The sequence below is a fragment of the Hirundo rustica genome, chromosome 5 (assembly GCF_015227805.2).
Source record: "Hirundo rustica isolate bHirRus1 chromosome 5, bHirRus1.pri.v3, whole genome shotgun sequence".
NCBI lineage: Eukaryota > Metazoa > Chordata > Aves > Passeriformes > Hirundinidae > Hirundo > Hirundo rustica.
In genome coordinates, this window is record NC_053454.1 from 12064404 (window position 1) to 12081482 (window position 17079).

A 17079-nucleotide genomic window follows, 5' to 3' on the forward strand; every position below is an offset into this window, starting at 1 on the left:
GAGAGCTGAAATGTATCCAAGGAAATGGAGTTTTAAGGAAAACTTTGATGATCACAAACTAAGATAATAATATATAATAAATTAATTCCAGCTTCAATTCATTTTGTTCACTCATAAGTGAAATGATTTTACTGAGTAAAATTATCACAATTATCACACTCAGATGCAAAAATCCATCTAAGAAAACCCCAAAATCCAATAGCATGTAAATAGCCCTGTTAACTCTAAGAGTAAAATATTAGATCTGTGATTTCAGTATGCAAAGCCATCAGGAGACAGTTTCAAGATTAGAAATAGCAATCATTCAGTGAAATTAGCAAGTAGGATTTTCAAAATTAGCAACTAGGTAGTGAGTCTTCACATAACCTGTGTTTAAGCTAAGGATCCTAACACAAGGTGTTAAGGATGATAAAAGTTCTCTTCACTCAAGGAAGCACCAGAAAAAAATCTCGGAAAAGGTCACTGAAAACTGTTAAATATGTGGAAAGCATGAGCCAGGAAATGCTTCCATCACAAGTAGCTGGAGGTTGGGTCAGTACATGGGGGAAGTCCCACAGAAAGTAGTCTTTTTTAATATTCTGCTCTGTCATTCACTTTTTGATGACTCCTGGAGATAAGAAACTCAATTAGATGGGTTGTTGATCCACTGTGGTTGCTCTTCTGCCCTGAAACTGAAAGCCTGGATATCTGTAACTCTATCTACAGCAAGAGAGAGGAATAAAACATTTCCTCAGTAGGGAGACATAAAAAAAGATGAGGGTCTTCTACTCACAGGAGGGTGCTGAAGGAGTTTTTAAATATCTCAAATCTTGTGATTGTAAGTTATTTTTCACCAAATCCTGGATTTCTAGATGTTTAGGTCTTTTTGAAAGAAGAATGTTTTAAAACATATTAAAGAAATTTTTTTTTTCTTGAAGGATGGTAAAATTCTACAGTTTGTTGCTCCAGGAGGTTGTAGAGGCCAATATCAGCTGCAGCTTCAAGAAGGTCGCAAACAGACTCATTAACAGTACTTCCTTCTAAATGGATTATACAAAGAAGCTCTAATATCCTACCACAAAAAATTGTGGGTGATAGGCAGCACTGGAGCATCTGATGGGAAAGTGGCAAAAGGCGTATTCCACAAATAATGTTTCTTCTTGTCATCACCAGTTGCAACAAAATGCTGGCCAGGGTCTTGGATCTGACCTAGCAGGGAGTCCTTCCTCAGGACCAAGCATGGATCTTGCTTCACCTCATGAAAAATGTTGTGGAAAACTTGCCTGAGAGGAATTCAAACTCTTGCAGGATTGAATTCTTGCAGATTTTTTGTAAACAGAGTGTAATGATGGTGTGGTCAGTTAGTACAAGGCTAAACCTGGATGCAAAATTAGAGCTTGTACTTTCTCCAGAACTGTCAGAAATGCTAATTTCAATGGTGTTACCAAATGGCTATAGAAATGTTATAATATCTTTAAAAATTCAATTTACTGATCTGTTTGCCACTGCTTGTTTTTCTGCATTTAAGAAATTCTATGTCTCTTTGACATCCTAGTTAATAGATCCATACAACTTTCAAAGGTATCTTTAATTCCTTTGATATTTAGAAAAAAATACAACATGGACCATACTAAGTGCTGTCACTTCAGTTATATTGTTCTAAACAATTAAAATAAAAGGAATAAATTTCTGTCATTGAGATAATTCTAAAATGCCTTTCTCTGTACAAGACAATTCCAATAGCTCTCCTGAAACACTAGGTAGTCCCTTCAGATGTCACTGGAATAATTATATTTCTGATATAAGTTAGCAGAACAGAAAACTACTACTAAATTTAGAGATTAGTGTTAGTCATAAGAGGAAGAGCTTCCTGGAAAAGATGAGAAAGAAACATTAAAAAAAAAGGAGGTTTATTGATTTAAATAATTTCCTTAAAAGGTCTGATTTTGGTTCAGAGAATGAACCCTGAAACTGTCCTTGCTTTCTCTCCTCAGAGAGGGGATGTGCATTGTCTCCAGGAGACCATGCAATCATCCTCTGATAGGGGCTGAACATTATTTTTAGCGGCTGGTTATCCCATTCTCATGTACCACAATGTTATTCAGGATCATCCATCATTTATTTCCACTGATGCATCAGAACATGTGATCAGCAGTTCTGAGATGTGGCTTTGATGAAAAGCATATGAAAAAATTCAGACTTCATCTTCCAGAATGATTTTGACTATGTTGTATATGTTTTTGTGGGGTTTTCTGTTTGGTGGGTGGTGTGGTTTTTTTTTTTTTTTTTTTTTTTTTTTTTTTTTTTTTTTTTTTTTTTTTTTGTTGTTGTTGTTGTTGTTGTTGTTGTTGTTGTTGTTGTTGGGTTTTTTTGTTTTTTTTTTTTTTGTAAATTAGATTGATACTATTAAGAAAAATCTTCTGTTTTCATTACTTCTGTATTCCTGAGGTATGTTCCCTAAGCCATACAGATAAATTATAGTGAAACAGTTTAAATGAGCACAAATATCTATAATATGTATTCTTCGTTTATGCTATGAAAGTTAGTCAGTTTAACTGCTTGGAGATATAAGGCAATGTGAATGGTGTAATGCTAAATTTGTACTTCAGCCAGAATAAGTTTTTCAGTGAGGCCAAAGAAATCTAAGTCACTGACACAAAGTCTCAGTCAGAGATGTTGTGCATAACCAATTACATGATATTTTGTGTAAACATAATTTGTTTAATGAACTGTAAGAAAGACCTAGGGGTAAAGTCAAGCATATAGGAAACTGTTGCGCCATCTTAATGGCCACAGGCTAAAATAAAGTTCCTTCCTGTGCATCTGGTTAGGCTCATTTTAGGTGAATTTGTTATGCTTACTCTGCAGCCAAATATATTTGTGGTGCATATATTCAGTGTATTTTTCCACAGGGGAAATTTGATGATTTTGTTAAAATGATGATGCTATGTTGCAGCTTAATCAGAGCTGTCAGGGACTTCAAGATTAGCTTTCTTCTTGCAAAAGAGCTTCACTTCTGTAAGGTAAGCCTGAGGTAATTAGATGGGACAGATACTTGACCTACAGATATCACCACATTCAGTGAGTTAAAGTGTATGGACCCTTTACAGGCTTCAGGGAATTCCTTCCCCCAGCCACATGACAGGTCTTTGAGCCTGTTTGAGCCTGTGAGTTCTGCTGACCAAGATTTGTGTGCTTGTCTGAAGAAGTCCATTGTTTCACCACTTGTGTGCAGGTGTGCTATGAAGGAGCAGTATTCTGCTGCTTTGCAGAAAAGGGGCCATCCATCCCAAAATTTCCAAGCTGCCTCCAGATAACTTTGTTGCTGAATAGCTAGTAATCACAAAACCCCCCTTCATTTTGCATAATGGTGCTCACTCTGGTATATGTTCTTCTTTGTGATGCTTGAGTATCCATAGGAAAGCTCTCACAAGAGGCTGGCTGTGTGCACTAATTGACCTTGATGAGGGGCAAGGAGAGATAAAGGTGACTGTGTTTTGAAGGCTGTCAGTCAGAGGAGATTTAACATACTAGTAGTAATTTTGTGTTGCTGTTGACGTCTTTAATTCACCAGGACTTAAAGGCAAGATATTTCTATTTCATGCTTGTTTGCTGATACTAGAGTCTTGGGAACATTAGCACTTATGGGTCTGAAGCATTAAATTGCAGAAGTTCTCGATGGTTTAAAACTCCAATATTACTTAGCTTAATTTCATGTTCCCAGGAACAAACATCATCTATGCAAAATGCTACCTCTTTAATCAACTTTAACTTGTATACCCAGCAGCTCTGCAATGGATTTTGAAACCTAATGTCATCATTGGCATAATTTCAATATTATAGTTTCTCAGATATTATTGGCTTTTAATCAAATTTGGAAGTAAAGAAAGCACAAGACTTTCCCACAATAGCAAGCGCACATCTCTTTTTTCCAATTAGTTTTTTTCCTCTATGTATTTCTGTTCTAACTGATATAAAGTTAATATTTCTCATGTTTTCCCTTTAAACAGTTGCAAGAAGATACATGACATTTTAGCTAAATACTTCTTGGAGAGAGTATATGCTTAAAATTTAAGTTTAAAGAAATCAGCTGTTTTTCTTTAGTACCATATCTTTTATCTTTAAGAACATGGAATAAGTAGTAAAATTTCAAAGCTGTTTATTATTGTCTACTCCTTTTTAGGCTATTTAAGCCAGAACTACATGTAGGCACCCAAACTTTGCAGTCAAATTTCCAAAATTCCTATCTAGATTTCAGAAAGTTCATTTTAGTTATCTAAATGAGAAATAATTTGCTATGTGGAATTTCTTAGCCCTCCAGAAGCTCTAAAAGAGAAAATAACATGCTTGGCACTGTTCTATTGATAGGCACCTAAAAAGGGGTTATGGTGATTCGCAGAATCCTGTTAATAAAATACTGACTTATTTTTATCAAGTGTTCCTGCTGATCCCAATTCATATTAAATTCATTTGTATTCAGACCTGGAAAATTTCTGATCTGCACATTTGTTTGTCAATAGGAGGAAAATGACAGAATCCGTGAGGTGTTCTGAGGAAGCCCAGATTTAAGTAAGAATTCAACATTGGAGGTTGATTTACAAAGCATAGCATGAACATGCTACTGAGACCTCAGGATCTAGAGATTCTGTGAGAAAGCAATACTCACTTACCATGTTCATCCAGTAGTATGTTGTCAGGTTTGATGTCTCTGGAAAATAAGGAAAGGAAATCATTACATTTTGTACCCAAAGGATATCTGCAATTTTAAAGTTTTCTCATTTGGGTATGAGGACTTTAATAAGTAATTTAAATCATTACAACCCAAAGAAAACCATATAATACATAAAGGCAAGTGATTTTATCAACATATTTTTGCTGCCCTGAGAAAATAAGCATACTAAAGAGGCTCTCTGGGCTTCCATTTATTGTGGTTTTGTTTTCATATGGTTAACATTGACATGGGTCTGGTTTTCAAGATTATGTGCTTTATTCTTTATAGCAGCAGTAAAAATGAGAAGGCAGATTTGCATCTAGAAGGTGCCTGATTGCTTCAGGGACTCCACATTTGACAGAAATCATTTAATTGGAAACATAGGTGGTTTACCCTGTCTGCCAGACCCTGCTAATCTGCCATGCATGGTCACCCACGTACGACAGAGTCCTGTGGTCTGTCTTGTGGTAATTGAGTATGTCCAGCAGCTCTTTCACTCCCAAATCCCCTCTTGGCTGTGTGTAACCAAGTACCATGCCGGGGAAAGAAGCAGGGGTGAGGGAAGGTGGAGACTATGACAGGATGAAGCACCAGCTCAACTCTGTCATTCTTGGCACAAGAGAACAGCATTGCCCTAGAGAGTTGTATTTTCAGAATTATTTTCCATTGACCTAAGTTCATGCTGCTGCAAGGAGGGATGAAAACAACTTTTCCCTGCCGCTGTGAGGCATTCCCACCCTCTTTCTTGGTCCAGAATTGTTGCCATTGTTGTGGAGCTGTTCAGGGAAAATTCGTCTCTTCACTTTGCCGGCTGTTTTGGGCCCAGGTTGGGCTCACCTTGTGGCTTGGTGAGCGTGATGTGGCAGTGTTGTGTGGCACTGCCTTGTCTCTGGCAGCTTGCACCTCATGCAGTTTTGAAACTGTTTGTTCTTGGTGAGGCACTGCCAGAGTGGCAGAGGCATCTGAGTACCTCTAGCAATAGTTTTGGCCCTTGGGCTGAATTTTCCACTTATACCAAAAGACAAGGAACCATAAACTGGCAAAATAAGCTATTGAATGTCTGCAAATGTACTGCAAACACTCCCACCTCTGTAATCTCTTTTAGACAAGAGATGGCTTGATTATCCCAATTTAAACATTTCCTAGCAAATTTTTTTCACAACATGCCCATAGACGGAATAATTAAAAAAGTGAAGTGTTTCAAAAGTAAAATGTGTTACATTAAAATATTTTTTTCCAAATTTAAAGTAGAGAAGGACTTCTAAAGTAAATATTATACAGGAATAAGATAATAGTAGCCATGAAATATGCTATTGCTTGCACGATATGAGCTTAGTCATCACCTAAATTTTACGTCTTCATTGACAGAAGAAAGGAAATCTACACTTTCTTTAGCCTTTTGGATTCCACACTTTCTAGTCCTTGCTGAGGATCATATGAAATTATGAAAAATTCTAAGATTATTTTTATAATTTGTGTAGCAGCAGCTGAGGAAACACAGGATAAAGAAATTAGTTTGAATAATTCTCTGCACATTTGTAAATAATGTAGAATAATGCATATATATATATCCTGTGTAAGGAACAGGATCTCATTATGAATAATTGTCTGGAATGGAAATTTAAAGTTATACCAATATTTCAGTGTGAAATACTGCCTTCTGCACAACTTACAGGCTACCTATACCTCTGATTAAGCAGCAGTTCTAGTTATTTGTGTAATAAAAGTAACATCTGTCCTAGAGCATATTCCACCCAAAATCTTCCAGACTCTGAGCTCTGTCTTTCCTGTCCCCTGTAATCACTGGCATACCATTTATCATATTATAATCTTTCCTTCCCTGATTTCATATAGGTGAAATTGTGAGACAAATGGTAGAAATAAATATATTTGTTTCCATTATGAAACATGGTTGTGTTTTGTTTGAATTTGGAATTTTGTGTTTTGTTGAATTTGGTTGAATTAGCATAGGAGATTCTATGCAATTCTAAATGTAATATTGTATCTAATCTCTCAACTGATGAGATAGTTTTTGAAAGAGCTAATTCCCAGATGGCTTCTATATTTTCTAGTGACAATATGGTCTTTGGTTTCTGATAACTGTTTTGTGATAAGAGTTGGAATTGGGATTTCCTGTGTAATAGTCTTTGTGGCTCATTCATGACGAAAATACAGCAAAAACTTTTCAGATAAGTAAGTAAGTAATAGCTTTGACAGTTGAATTAAACATTTTAAACTTTGTCTTCACAAATTTTAACAAGCACAAACTGACTCTGCACTTCTCACATGGGTAAAATGATTGGGGGTCATACACAAGTACATTTGGGTCTTTTTGTGGCCTCCTAAAATCAGCGATTCAACAGCATTCCAAATTCTTTTCCCCAGTTGAAGAAAATTAAGAATTAAAATTATACAGTCATTAGCACTTCACCAAGAATAAAACTGATCAAAAGGAGAATTTCATCTTTATAAGCTACTGCCATGTGTATAACAACAGAGCACCCAGGGATTGCTTATTACAAGACAGTGCCTTTTCTACCTTTTTAAAAAGAAGATCAGTTCAAATAATTTGAATACCTGCAATGGTATTGCATCATTAAACAGACATTTTTATAGCCACCAGAAAAGACATGGACAAATCCACTTGACAACTGTATGTATCATCAAATATATTCTTCATTCAGTTTGTGTCTATAATGTTCAGAATAGTTGAGTGGTGAAATTAGATCTGTGCTTATCTTTCCATGACTAATTCCAGCAGTGGCTGATACTTCATACAGATGTGCACAAACTGTAAAGATATTGGGGAGGATGAAGCCAAAAAGCCCTATAATATATGATTGCTTAGATTCTGAGAATGAGAAACCTATAAGTGAGATAGAATTGAAAGTAAGTTTTGATGTTTGAGATGTATTAGCTACTGGATGTCTGGGAAAACAGTTATGGGGCCAGCTGAAGGTCACCTGCAGATAGACCCAGAGGTCAAATGGAATGTTCTGTCTCACCCCTCAATGTATGGTTCATCCCACACCTGTAACCCTCCCCTGAAGTATCAGGTATCTGTGACCCCATTGGCACAAGTCCTGTTCCAGCCCACCTTGAGACCCCTTATCTGGGGGCTTCAAGGGTGGGAGGTCCTCTTTGCTCTTTGCTCTCTCCCACTTCCAACCTCTCCCTTCCCCCACCTTCCTAGGCCTTGCAGCCTGGCAGCTCAGAGCAGGGCCTCACATCCCTTACAATAAACCTCATCTTCTAAAACCCAACTTCAGAGATCTCTCGTCTACATTTATCTACACCGTCCTGGATTCCACAGCAGCAGCGGAGGAGCAATTTCTACATAAAGCCTTTCCCACCTAAGGGATGTTCCCCACTGTTGGCTTTGCTCATTTTGCTCAGAGGCAGGGTGGAGCTGGGGGCAGGCACCACAGGGCGTATGGCCTCGCACATAGCAGCTCAACCCCTCAGGCCCTGAGGCGACCTGATGGACTCACAACCCTGCCTCAGACCTCACACAGGCCATTTTAAACTGCTTTTACAAGAAGAAAAAGTCGTGGGCTATCTTAAGCCAGAAGGTAAACAATTTTATTAAGTAAGACACTGCTGGTTTGGGGTCACACGCCTGGGGACGTGTGAGAAGCACGGATTCAAACGGCAGGTGAGAAAGATGAGCGCAGGGTCACCATGCAGAGCGTGCCTTCCAGCAGCTCTCTGCTGTGTGATTGTCCCCAGTTTACAGCCTGCACTAAAAGCTCTGTGCTCCAGAGGCAGCTTGTTGAAAGCTCTAAAAACTGCAGAGGAGCAAGGGCACTGCTCTGCCCTTGCACTGACCACTGCCAGCCAGGCGCAGGGCAGAGAGGGTTCAATTGGCTCCCAGGGAAGACTTGGCAGGCCCAGATGCATTGCAAGTTACTGGATGCATCCAGAACTGAGGGATTCTGGAATCTATTGTATTTAGTTCCTCTAGATAAATACTCTAATTGAATTCACTAAAGCACTGTTTTAGAGAATTTAAAACATAAATCCTCCTTACTTAGGCAATTTAAATTCAAAGATACTATGTAAGTGAAATTCTGGTTTGATTAAACATAAATTTTTTCTGAAGAAAATTTTCCATTAGCAAGATGTTTAAACAGCAGTGTGAAATACAGCACATTAACTTCAGAGTTTTCCTGTAATACACATCCCTAGTTAAGAGCATTAATTGAAACACTCATTTCATAATCCAAGTACTCTGAACCAGCTCATAGGAGAATTTGAAGGACTTTTGTGAGGATCACACTCACCACAGTTTGGATTCAGACATGCCCTGGGCTTCTTCTCCCTGACCACTCATCAAGCAATGACCAGCAGAGCTATGGATGCATCCTTGACACTGATTTCATAAATATAATTTGTCAGTCTGCATGAGTACTACTCCAACTGTTTTTGTATACAGAAATATCAGAGCCACATAGAAATGAGAGTAGGGAAACCTTCAAAGTCTTTTGCTCAGCAACATGACAAGGCATAACTAACATAAAAGCTGGCTCAAGAAACTCAAAGGTGTAAGTAATTGAGAAAAAAAAAAAATTAAAATCCCACAATTTAACTGCTACTTTTTGATTTTGCCTGTGAAACCATTTTGAGATTTCTTCAATTGCCTTACCTACAAATATCAAAATAAAGCTGCCTGGAGGATGAAAGCTGAGTAAGAACATGCTGCATATAATTTCCAAGTAGGAAAGAACAATTTATGACCTACTTGTATCTTCTATGATATCTAGGCTGTGTGTGCATCCCGTGTGCTTGGAGATTTTCTCTCTGCATGGAGTGAAAACATGTATGTGGCTCAGCTCATGTTTGCTGCATGTGCCAGTCAGTGTCCTCCCTGGAAAGGCTCACAATGGTTATAAGGGACTTAGGTTCAAGAACCTGCAGTTCTAATTACCTTTTCCATCAGTTTCTTTCTGATATTATTAAGTGAAGTAGAAGTAGGTTTCTAAATCAAGAGGTGGAGAAGTCATGCAGTCTTCATCCTTGGTTTTCAAGACCTGACTGGATAAATCCCAAATAACCCATTCTGATCTGAAGGCTGACCTTGCTTGGGGAAGATCATTATACTAGAGGCCTCTGGAGGTCCCTTCCAACCCAAATTACTCTGAGTCTATAAAAAATAATGTATCCAAGTTCAAAGACTGTCTTACTTCCCCTCTTTTTATTTCAAGGCTGTCCATGAAAGATTGAAGAAATCGTTGAGAAAACTGTATATGTGGAATTTAGTGAGTCTTTGATATAGTCCATAGCAGTTGGCAGCTAGTGAGAGCTTTCACTTCTTAAATTCTATCATGAGGCTTGAATGCTCATGAAGAAAGTAGTAGGAAAAAATAGTCCATCTTGAAATGAGGCTAAAATTGAAATACTCTGCAATTCAGCACTGGAGAGGTGTAACACAATAGTTATCAGCTATGTAAGTGCTAAAAGAATAATGATTGTATCACCTGAAAAGGTCTCTGAGAAATCTCAGTAAAAATGATCAAATCTAGACTACTCTATTGCCATTGTTAGATAAAACGACAGGAATATTTTATATATATATATATATATATATATATATATATACACACACACACACCAAAAGGGAAGAATCTGAGTTGCCCACCTGGATTAATGACCACAAATAACCTTCAAGAGGTCACACTTTTGTGTCCCTTATTAGATTAAATAATTATTAAAAAAAAAGACTGAAAAACATGTGATTATGCCACTTGCTCTAAAGCTTGCAATTCAGTACAATCTCAAAAAAAAAAAGTTTCATGTGGTATGATCAATCAGGACTTCATAACTTTTATCTCTGTTTTTACTTGAAACATCCACCTACAAAAGAAAGGAGTATCTCTGGTGAATTCAACCATGAATTTCCCAGTTTTCTCAAGAAAAAAATGATGGCTGGTTCATTGGCTACCACTTCACATTGATAACAATTAATTTTAAGTAGGTAAATGAACAAATTTACATGTGAATCACTGAAAATTCATTGGCTGACAGTGAAGGCAATCCATGCCCATCCACAGAGAAATTAAATTAGATGGATTTTGCATTCTCATAAGGATGCAAAAGAAGCAAGATTCAGACAATGGCCCTTGAGGTCAGTGGAAGGATTAGACTGTATTTAGTTGACATTGTTTCCGCTCTAATTAAAGTTTTCCAGTACATTTTTCTCTTTAGTGCTAACAACCCAACTGTTGTGTAGGATAAATCTTAAAATATTGAGTTAAAGGTTTTTCTTAATCACGCAGCTCATGTCTAATGATAATATTTTCTCCTTACATAGAAATAGGCATTAAGACTAATACTAGGTACATAGCAGTTCTCAACAGCCATAAAAAGGGCAAGGAGTTGGGTAACACAAGCTTCAGCTATGGATTATTTGAATTCCCATGAGACATCACTAGATCAGAGCACTGAAGTGAACTGTATAATGTATGATAAAGGGTTTTCTCCTGGTTATGGAAAGAAATGTAAACAAATTCTGATTTTCACAGAGAGGGACCTTATTTCATTCTTACTCTTATTACAGTAACAAACAATACAAATGTCCAAGGCATGCAGTTTATAAAAGAAGAGACTGCATAGATATTGAGGTTTTCTTTAACTGAATTTATTGACACTTTGGATAAAGGAAGTCAATATATATTAGCTACTGTATAGCCAAGAGATTAATTTTTCCAAACATATTTTGCTTCTGTGAGGGCAGCACAGAAATGAGGTTTCTTCCAGAGCCGAACTGTGCAGGGTACCTACCAGGAGAGGAGGACTTGCACAAGAAATAGCCTTAATGAAGTGTGATGCATCTTTTCTTCCTTTTGTCAACACCTCATCACTTATTTATCTTTTTATTTTTCTTATCCTGACCAGCATTTTTCCTAGTTTCCAGAACTGATCAATGGTTTTAAAAAAAGATAATAGTAAGAAAAAGTAAGAGTTTTTTACTGTTATTTACTATTAGATGAGCGGGAATGAAAGACTTTGACAGCTCCAGACCTCTGATTGCCTGTTCACATACCACTCACTTAGATCTCAGCAGTAATTGCTGCCACTTACTGTCCTTTCATTAAAAGATCTTCAGAGCCTTCTGCTCCTGCTCAAATGAATGTTGTGACATTATGTGACCCTGTGCATCACTGTAATTTTGAAATTTAAACAATTCAGTAAAACTGAAAATAAGCTGAGAAGATGAGGTATTAGATTATTCTGTTTTTCTCTACAATTCCCACTCCTGAGCTTTAATGCTGAAATGAAAAGTCCATAACTATTTCCAACTACTTGTCTGGTAGCAAGCATTCATATGTTCCTAGTCAAACTCCCATCATCCAGTCCATTATCACATTTTGGAGCTTTTTCTTTCTGTGGGATGACCTGTGTGGCAAGACCATTTTCTAGTCTGTAAGAAACATATAACTGCTGTAATAATTTTGACAAGTGAAAAAGCTCTCACCCATGAAGGCCTCTGGAGGCCCTACCTCTCCCTATGCACATTTCAAGAATATCTGGGCACCTGGCTCAAGGCTTGAGGTTGTAGTGCCAACTATATAGAAACAAGGGTCTGTGATGCTGAGTTGAGTGGTGCCCAGAGTTCCTTTCTACTTTAGTACTATTTTTTTATCAGGTGTCCATGACAATGTTGGATTTTCTTAACACTTGTACTAGCCAATTTTTTATAGCTCTGAAAATAAAGCTGTCAAAGAAGGTATCAAAACATGCTTATTTACAAATGCCTTAACTGGAACAAGCTTGTTATTTTCTAATTTTATCCCCATGTGGAAATATACAAATGTAAAAACATCTTCAATTCTTTCTTTGTAGCAATAGGTGGCAGTAATGATATCTACATTTGTCTGAATGGCCAGTGGGCTTTGGAAACGCTGTATTTGTCACTTTTAACCTGGATAAATAGTTGTAGTAGATACTATTATCGCAGGTTGAAGAAAATTACCTTTTTAAAATAAAGGAATCCTATAGTTAACCTTTCAAATTTCTGGGCATATGTAACCAAATAATAGTCTTCTTTGGCTACGTTCAACTTCTGAATTTACACAGATGTTAAATTAAAATAAAAATCTTAAACACAGACTATTTCATTATGTTGTTCTTATTGAATAACCAAAGTTGCTTAACCACAGAGGTAATTATATACTGCAATAGCAAGAAAAATAGGCAAAGATTCTTAAATGTTTCAAAAGCTAGAAAGATTTGCCCAAAGGAGTCTGTGAATCTGTACTTTGTCTCCTCTGTGCTGCATTGTATGATCCTTCAGAGAACGGGATTGCAAAGTACCACTGCAGCCTTATAAACTGAGATTTTATATAACAAAGCCCAGGCTATATCATCCAGGATTTGTCTTTCTGACACAGTGGTTCTTTTTCAACTAAACATTTACAAGCACAAGCAACTTGTAGGCAATCTAAGAGTTAGTTGTCATTTTGCCTTAAGGACTTAAAGCAATGACAAATGTGACATTTCCTCTGCTAGAACTGTTTTCTAGAGTTAATGTTACACAGGTAGAAGTCTTGGAATTCCACACAGAGCTGAAGGGAACCTGGGACAACTGTCAACACTGATGATGCCAAACATCACTGGATTTCAAATAAAAAGCTTCCTCAGCCAAATGTTTCTTCAGATCATGTGGAGGAATCATGCAAAATCACCACAGAGCAGTAATTTTTGATAATCTCACAGCTGATGACTCTAATCTTTTCTGTATTGTAGAGTCAAGTATTACTGAGACCTTCTGTGTGTACAAGTACAAGGGTCAAACCACTCCATGTGAATCAGCTTTCAAGAGCAGGTGACATCTCTGAGAACCATGGGAAGAGCACGACTCATTAGACATTAACTGGAGCGTGGCATTTGGAAAGAATTATCTGGCACAGCAGTAAAGTGTATGAATTGCAATGGTGGTGCTTCCTTCCATGACCCTGTGTAGAGAGCTTTTGATTAGAAATAAGGGAGAATGTACTTGGTGTGTACTCTGCCAGCAAGTGCAAGACTATCGGTCTCCTTCCAGTAGGAGGCATAGGCACTCTTACAATTTTCACAGGCAGAAATCCATGTGTGAAACTAAATGAGAGAAGAAATTTATGACATTTGCCCTCTGCCTAAAGACAAATCAGGAGAGCATTGTTACTGATACGCACATTTGGCTTCATCTGTTGTAAAAAGCCAGCATCTCAAGTGTGGTGTTTTGTAATGACTGAAATTCATATAGCTGCTCCTTTGTTCTTCTCTGCATGAAATATGGAATAGATCCATTCAGATGCGTTGCATCCCCAAGAGTTTGCTCAGCTTATCAGGCAAATTCAAAATGAAAATTAACAAAATTCCAAGAACACAGGTGTGTTTGTCAGGCACTGTTTCTAGTGTGTAATTACTGTAGAATATCCCTAATATTTACCTTAAACCCTCTACCAGCTTCTATACCTGAAAGTTCATATGCCACCTGCTAGAACAACAGTATCCACAGTAATATTATTGCATTATTTAACAGATGTTTCTTTCCTCCATACCATAGTGCAACCAATTAGAGTCAACATGGCTGGCAACTAAAGTACGGTTCAGCACGGTGCTCTTCATGTGCAGGGCAAGGAAAGAAACAGCAACTTCTGAAGGTTTCGGGCTTTCAGCAAGTGCTCGGTCTCAGTGCAGCAGTGAAATTCCCAAGAAGCACATTTTCTGCTGATCCGAGTTTCAGCAGCCCAGTGCAGCAGGGAGCAGGGCAGCAGACCAGCAATCAGGAAACAACCACGTGAGGCTGTGTTGTTCACTCTGATCTGAAGCCCCAAATGACCCTCACCACTGACAGCATCTCCTGCTGGCTTGTGCCTATGACATGGGTAAAACTATTTAGATTTATTCCTCAAACTGACCACCTTGCATCCCATAATATACACAACCAGGACATATCACCAAGAGGACATGCAATGTGTTCCACAAACAAGTGAACTTTGATGTTCTTCATATGCTTCCCCTTCTGGGATATTTTATGAATTTAACATATGCAAAAAAAAATACTGCAGTAGACCAGGAAGGGAGGTGCAGTCTATTCTAGGGGGGGAAAAAAAAAAGGGGAAAAAAATTATTAAAAAACTGACCTGCTACTACCTGAAATGTCAGTAGCACATCCCATGACACTTTTCTGTGTTAAGCTTCACACATCTTAGTAATAAGCTACTTGTAAGAATAATTTTGTATGCTTTTAGTAAGGAACATTCGCAAACAGACTCACAGAGCAATAAATATGTGTATTACTGCATATTACTCTTTAGAACAGATGAGACATGACAGGGAACATTTGACCTAAACCCAAGTCCTAGTTCAGTACACCACATTTCTAAGAAGTTTTACTATTCTAGAAGATGCCAACAACATGTGGCTTGTTGCCTGAAATTCAACAGCCAAGTATTCTAACTCCTCTTGAAGAATCTGGATGAGGAATCAGGTATTGGCAATATTGTTTGAGCCCAAAGACTGCAGTGCCAGTGTCCTGGTTACCGGGATTACTAGGCAAGAACACAGTAGGGTTGAAGGTGAATTTAGACTCTGTGCAGAGAAACTGTTGTTACAGTAACTACTTGCACTGAAATGATTATGAGGATTATTGCTATTTATTCAAGTGAAAATAGATATTAGGGATTCTGATCTCAGGTTAAAACACTTGGATTAGGTTCTACTGTGAATTAGGCATCTATATACCCATTTAGTGCCATTAGATGTGTAAACATCACAGTCACTGGAGTGCAGAAGCCATTCATATCAGTGCCTATTTTTAGATGGACTGAAAGCTTTATAAATTCTTTTGTCTTTATAGATTTGTTGGGTAGGTTGGCTTGTTTGGACAGACAACAAAATAAGTATGGACTCCTTCTTTTAAATCTTGGTGAACTAAAATGGTGAACTAAGTTTTTTAAAACATAAGAAAAATCTTGCATGCTGTGTGAAATTATGAAAACAACTGTGGATGTTCTCAAGTCAAATTATTGTAAGGTTTTATCACAGAAGTGCAGGCAGGTGTTTAAGCCTCTTGCAGGAGTCACGCTTCGGACTCTCATTGTTTTGTTTGACGTCATCTCCCACCAGGAACAACACAATCTTTCATACATGATTAACTGTGCTGTATTTAAAACATCTTGCACACTTAAGAAATTTTTTAGTTGCTGCCATTAAAAAAAAAAAATCCTTTTCATTTGTAGCATGAACCTTCTGAAGCTCTGCACTGTACTCTCTTCTGCTGTGTGAGACTTAGAGGGAGAGGTCTGTGGAAGGAGCCCAGGGGTTCCTTGTTCCCTCTCAGGCAGGTGGACTTCATAAGCTCATCTGTTTGTGGCATGCAGGGAACCTTGCAATACCATGTAGTGGTACAACTTTTGGTTGCCCGTGTGCAAATGGAGTCACATTTCATCTTGGGGAGTTAACATCTTGTCTCATGTAAGGAAACTTGTGACCAAGTGTTTCATAGAAATGACCAACTCCATTAACTGAAGAGTTACGCTGGTCTGATGCATAGGTTCAAAAATCCAGAGAACTAAAGCTTAATAATTCCATTTCTCAGCTGTAGATCTCATATGCTATTCCTTTCTGACATTGTCTCTTGCAAAAGCAAATATTAAACCATAATGATAGGATAAGAGACTGTTTGCTGGAAATGTACTTCCTTAAGTACATGCTCATAATTCGTAGTTTCAGCCATAGAGGTACTCTGGGACTCAGGGAAATAAGCTGGTTCTTTAAATAGTGTTAACTCTCTTTACATATGTAAGTGCATGTGTTTGCACTGGGGTGCATCTGTAAAGCATTTCTGTGGCTTAGGAGATTTGCAGAAGACAGTTGAAGGAGCACCACCAGGGGAAAATTCTGCAGCATCTCAAATTAAGAGGCAAGCTGTGACTGTGGGTTTTAAAGGCACAACTCTAGATAACTAATACATTTAATTAGCATAAAAGCTGAGAAATGCAGCATCCTGGCAATAGGTTTTCCACTCAGCAAGTCTCGTTATATGACCGTATTAGTAATTGTTACTGATTATTGACAATACAGCAATTATTTTTTATTGGATTTCATTCAAAATGGACCTCTGACACCCATTGAGTAGTCCTGTTGGTCTGATATTTTTAATGAAGATCATATCTTAATTATTGTAGCAGCCTGAGGGAGAAACATAGGAAATATAAAATTGCCTTTCCCCACATCATCATGTTTTTTAGAAATACACAGAGAGATTAATTTTTATGTCCATGTATTAATTTTTATCTGCAGAGTTCTGAGCAGAGGTTTTCACAGCTGGTAAATAAAGCTGTACAAAGACAAAGAAAAACAAACTTAGAACCACTCAGCCTTCAGTAAATATTATCCTGTTG

At 37.6% G+C, this 17079-nt stretch overlaps 1 protein-coding gene across 5 annotated transcripts in view; it reads right to left on the reverse strand.

Annotated features, from left to right (window-relative positions):
- STK32B (serine/threonine kinase 32B) overlaps nucleotides 1-17079 on the reverse strand; it is a 178374-nt gene that overhangs the window by 47800 nt on the left and 113495 nt on the right. For all 5 annotated transcript variants that reach the window (XM_040064467.2, XM_040064468.2, XM_040064465.2 and 2 more), the window contains exon 5: nucleotides 4650-4687. In XM_040064467.2, the coding sequence (XP_039920401.1) occupies nucleotides 4650-4687 (38 nt within the window). The remainder of the gene's footprint in view (nucleotides 1-4649; nucleotides 4688-17079) is intronic.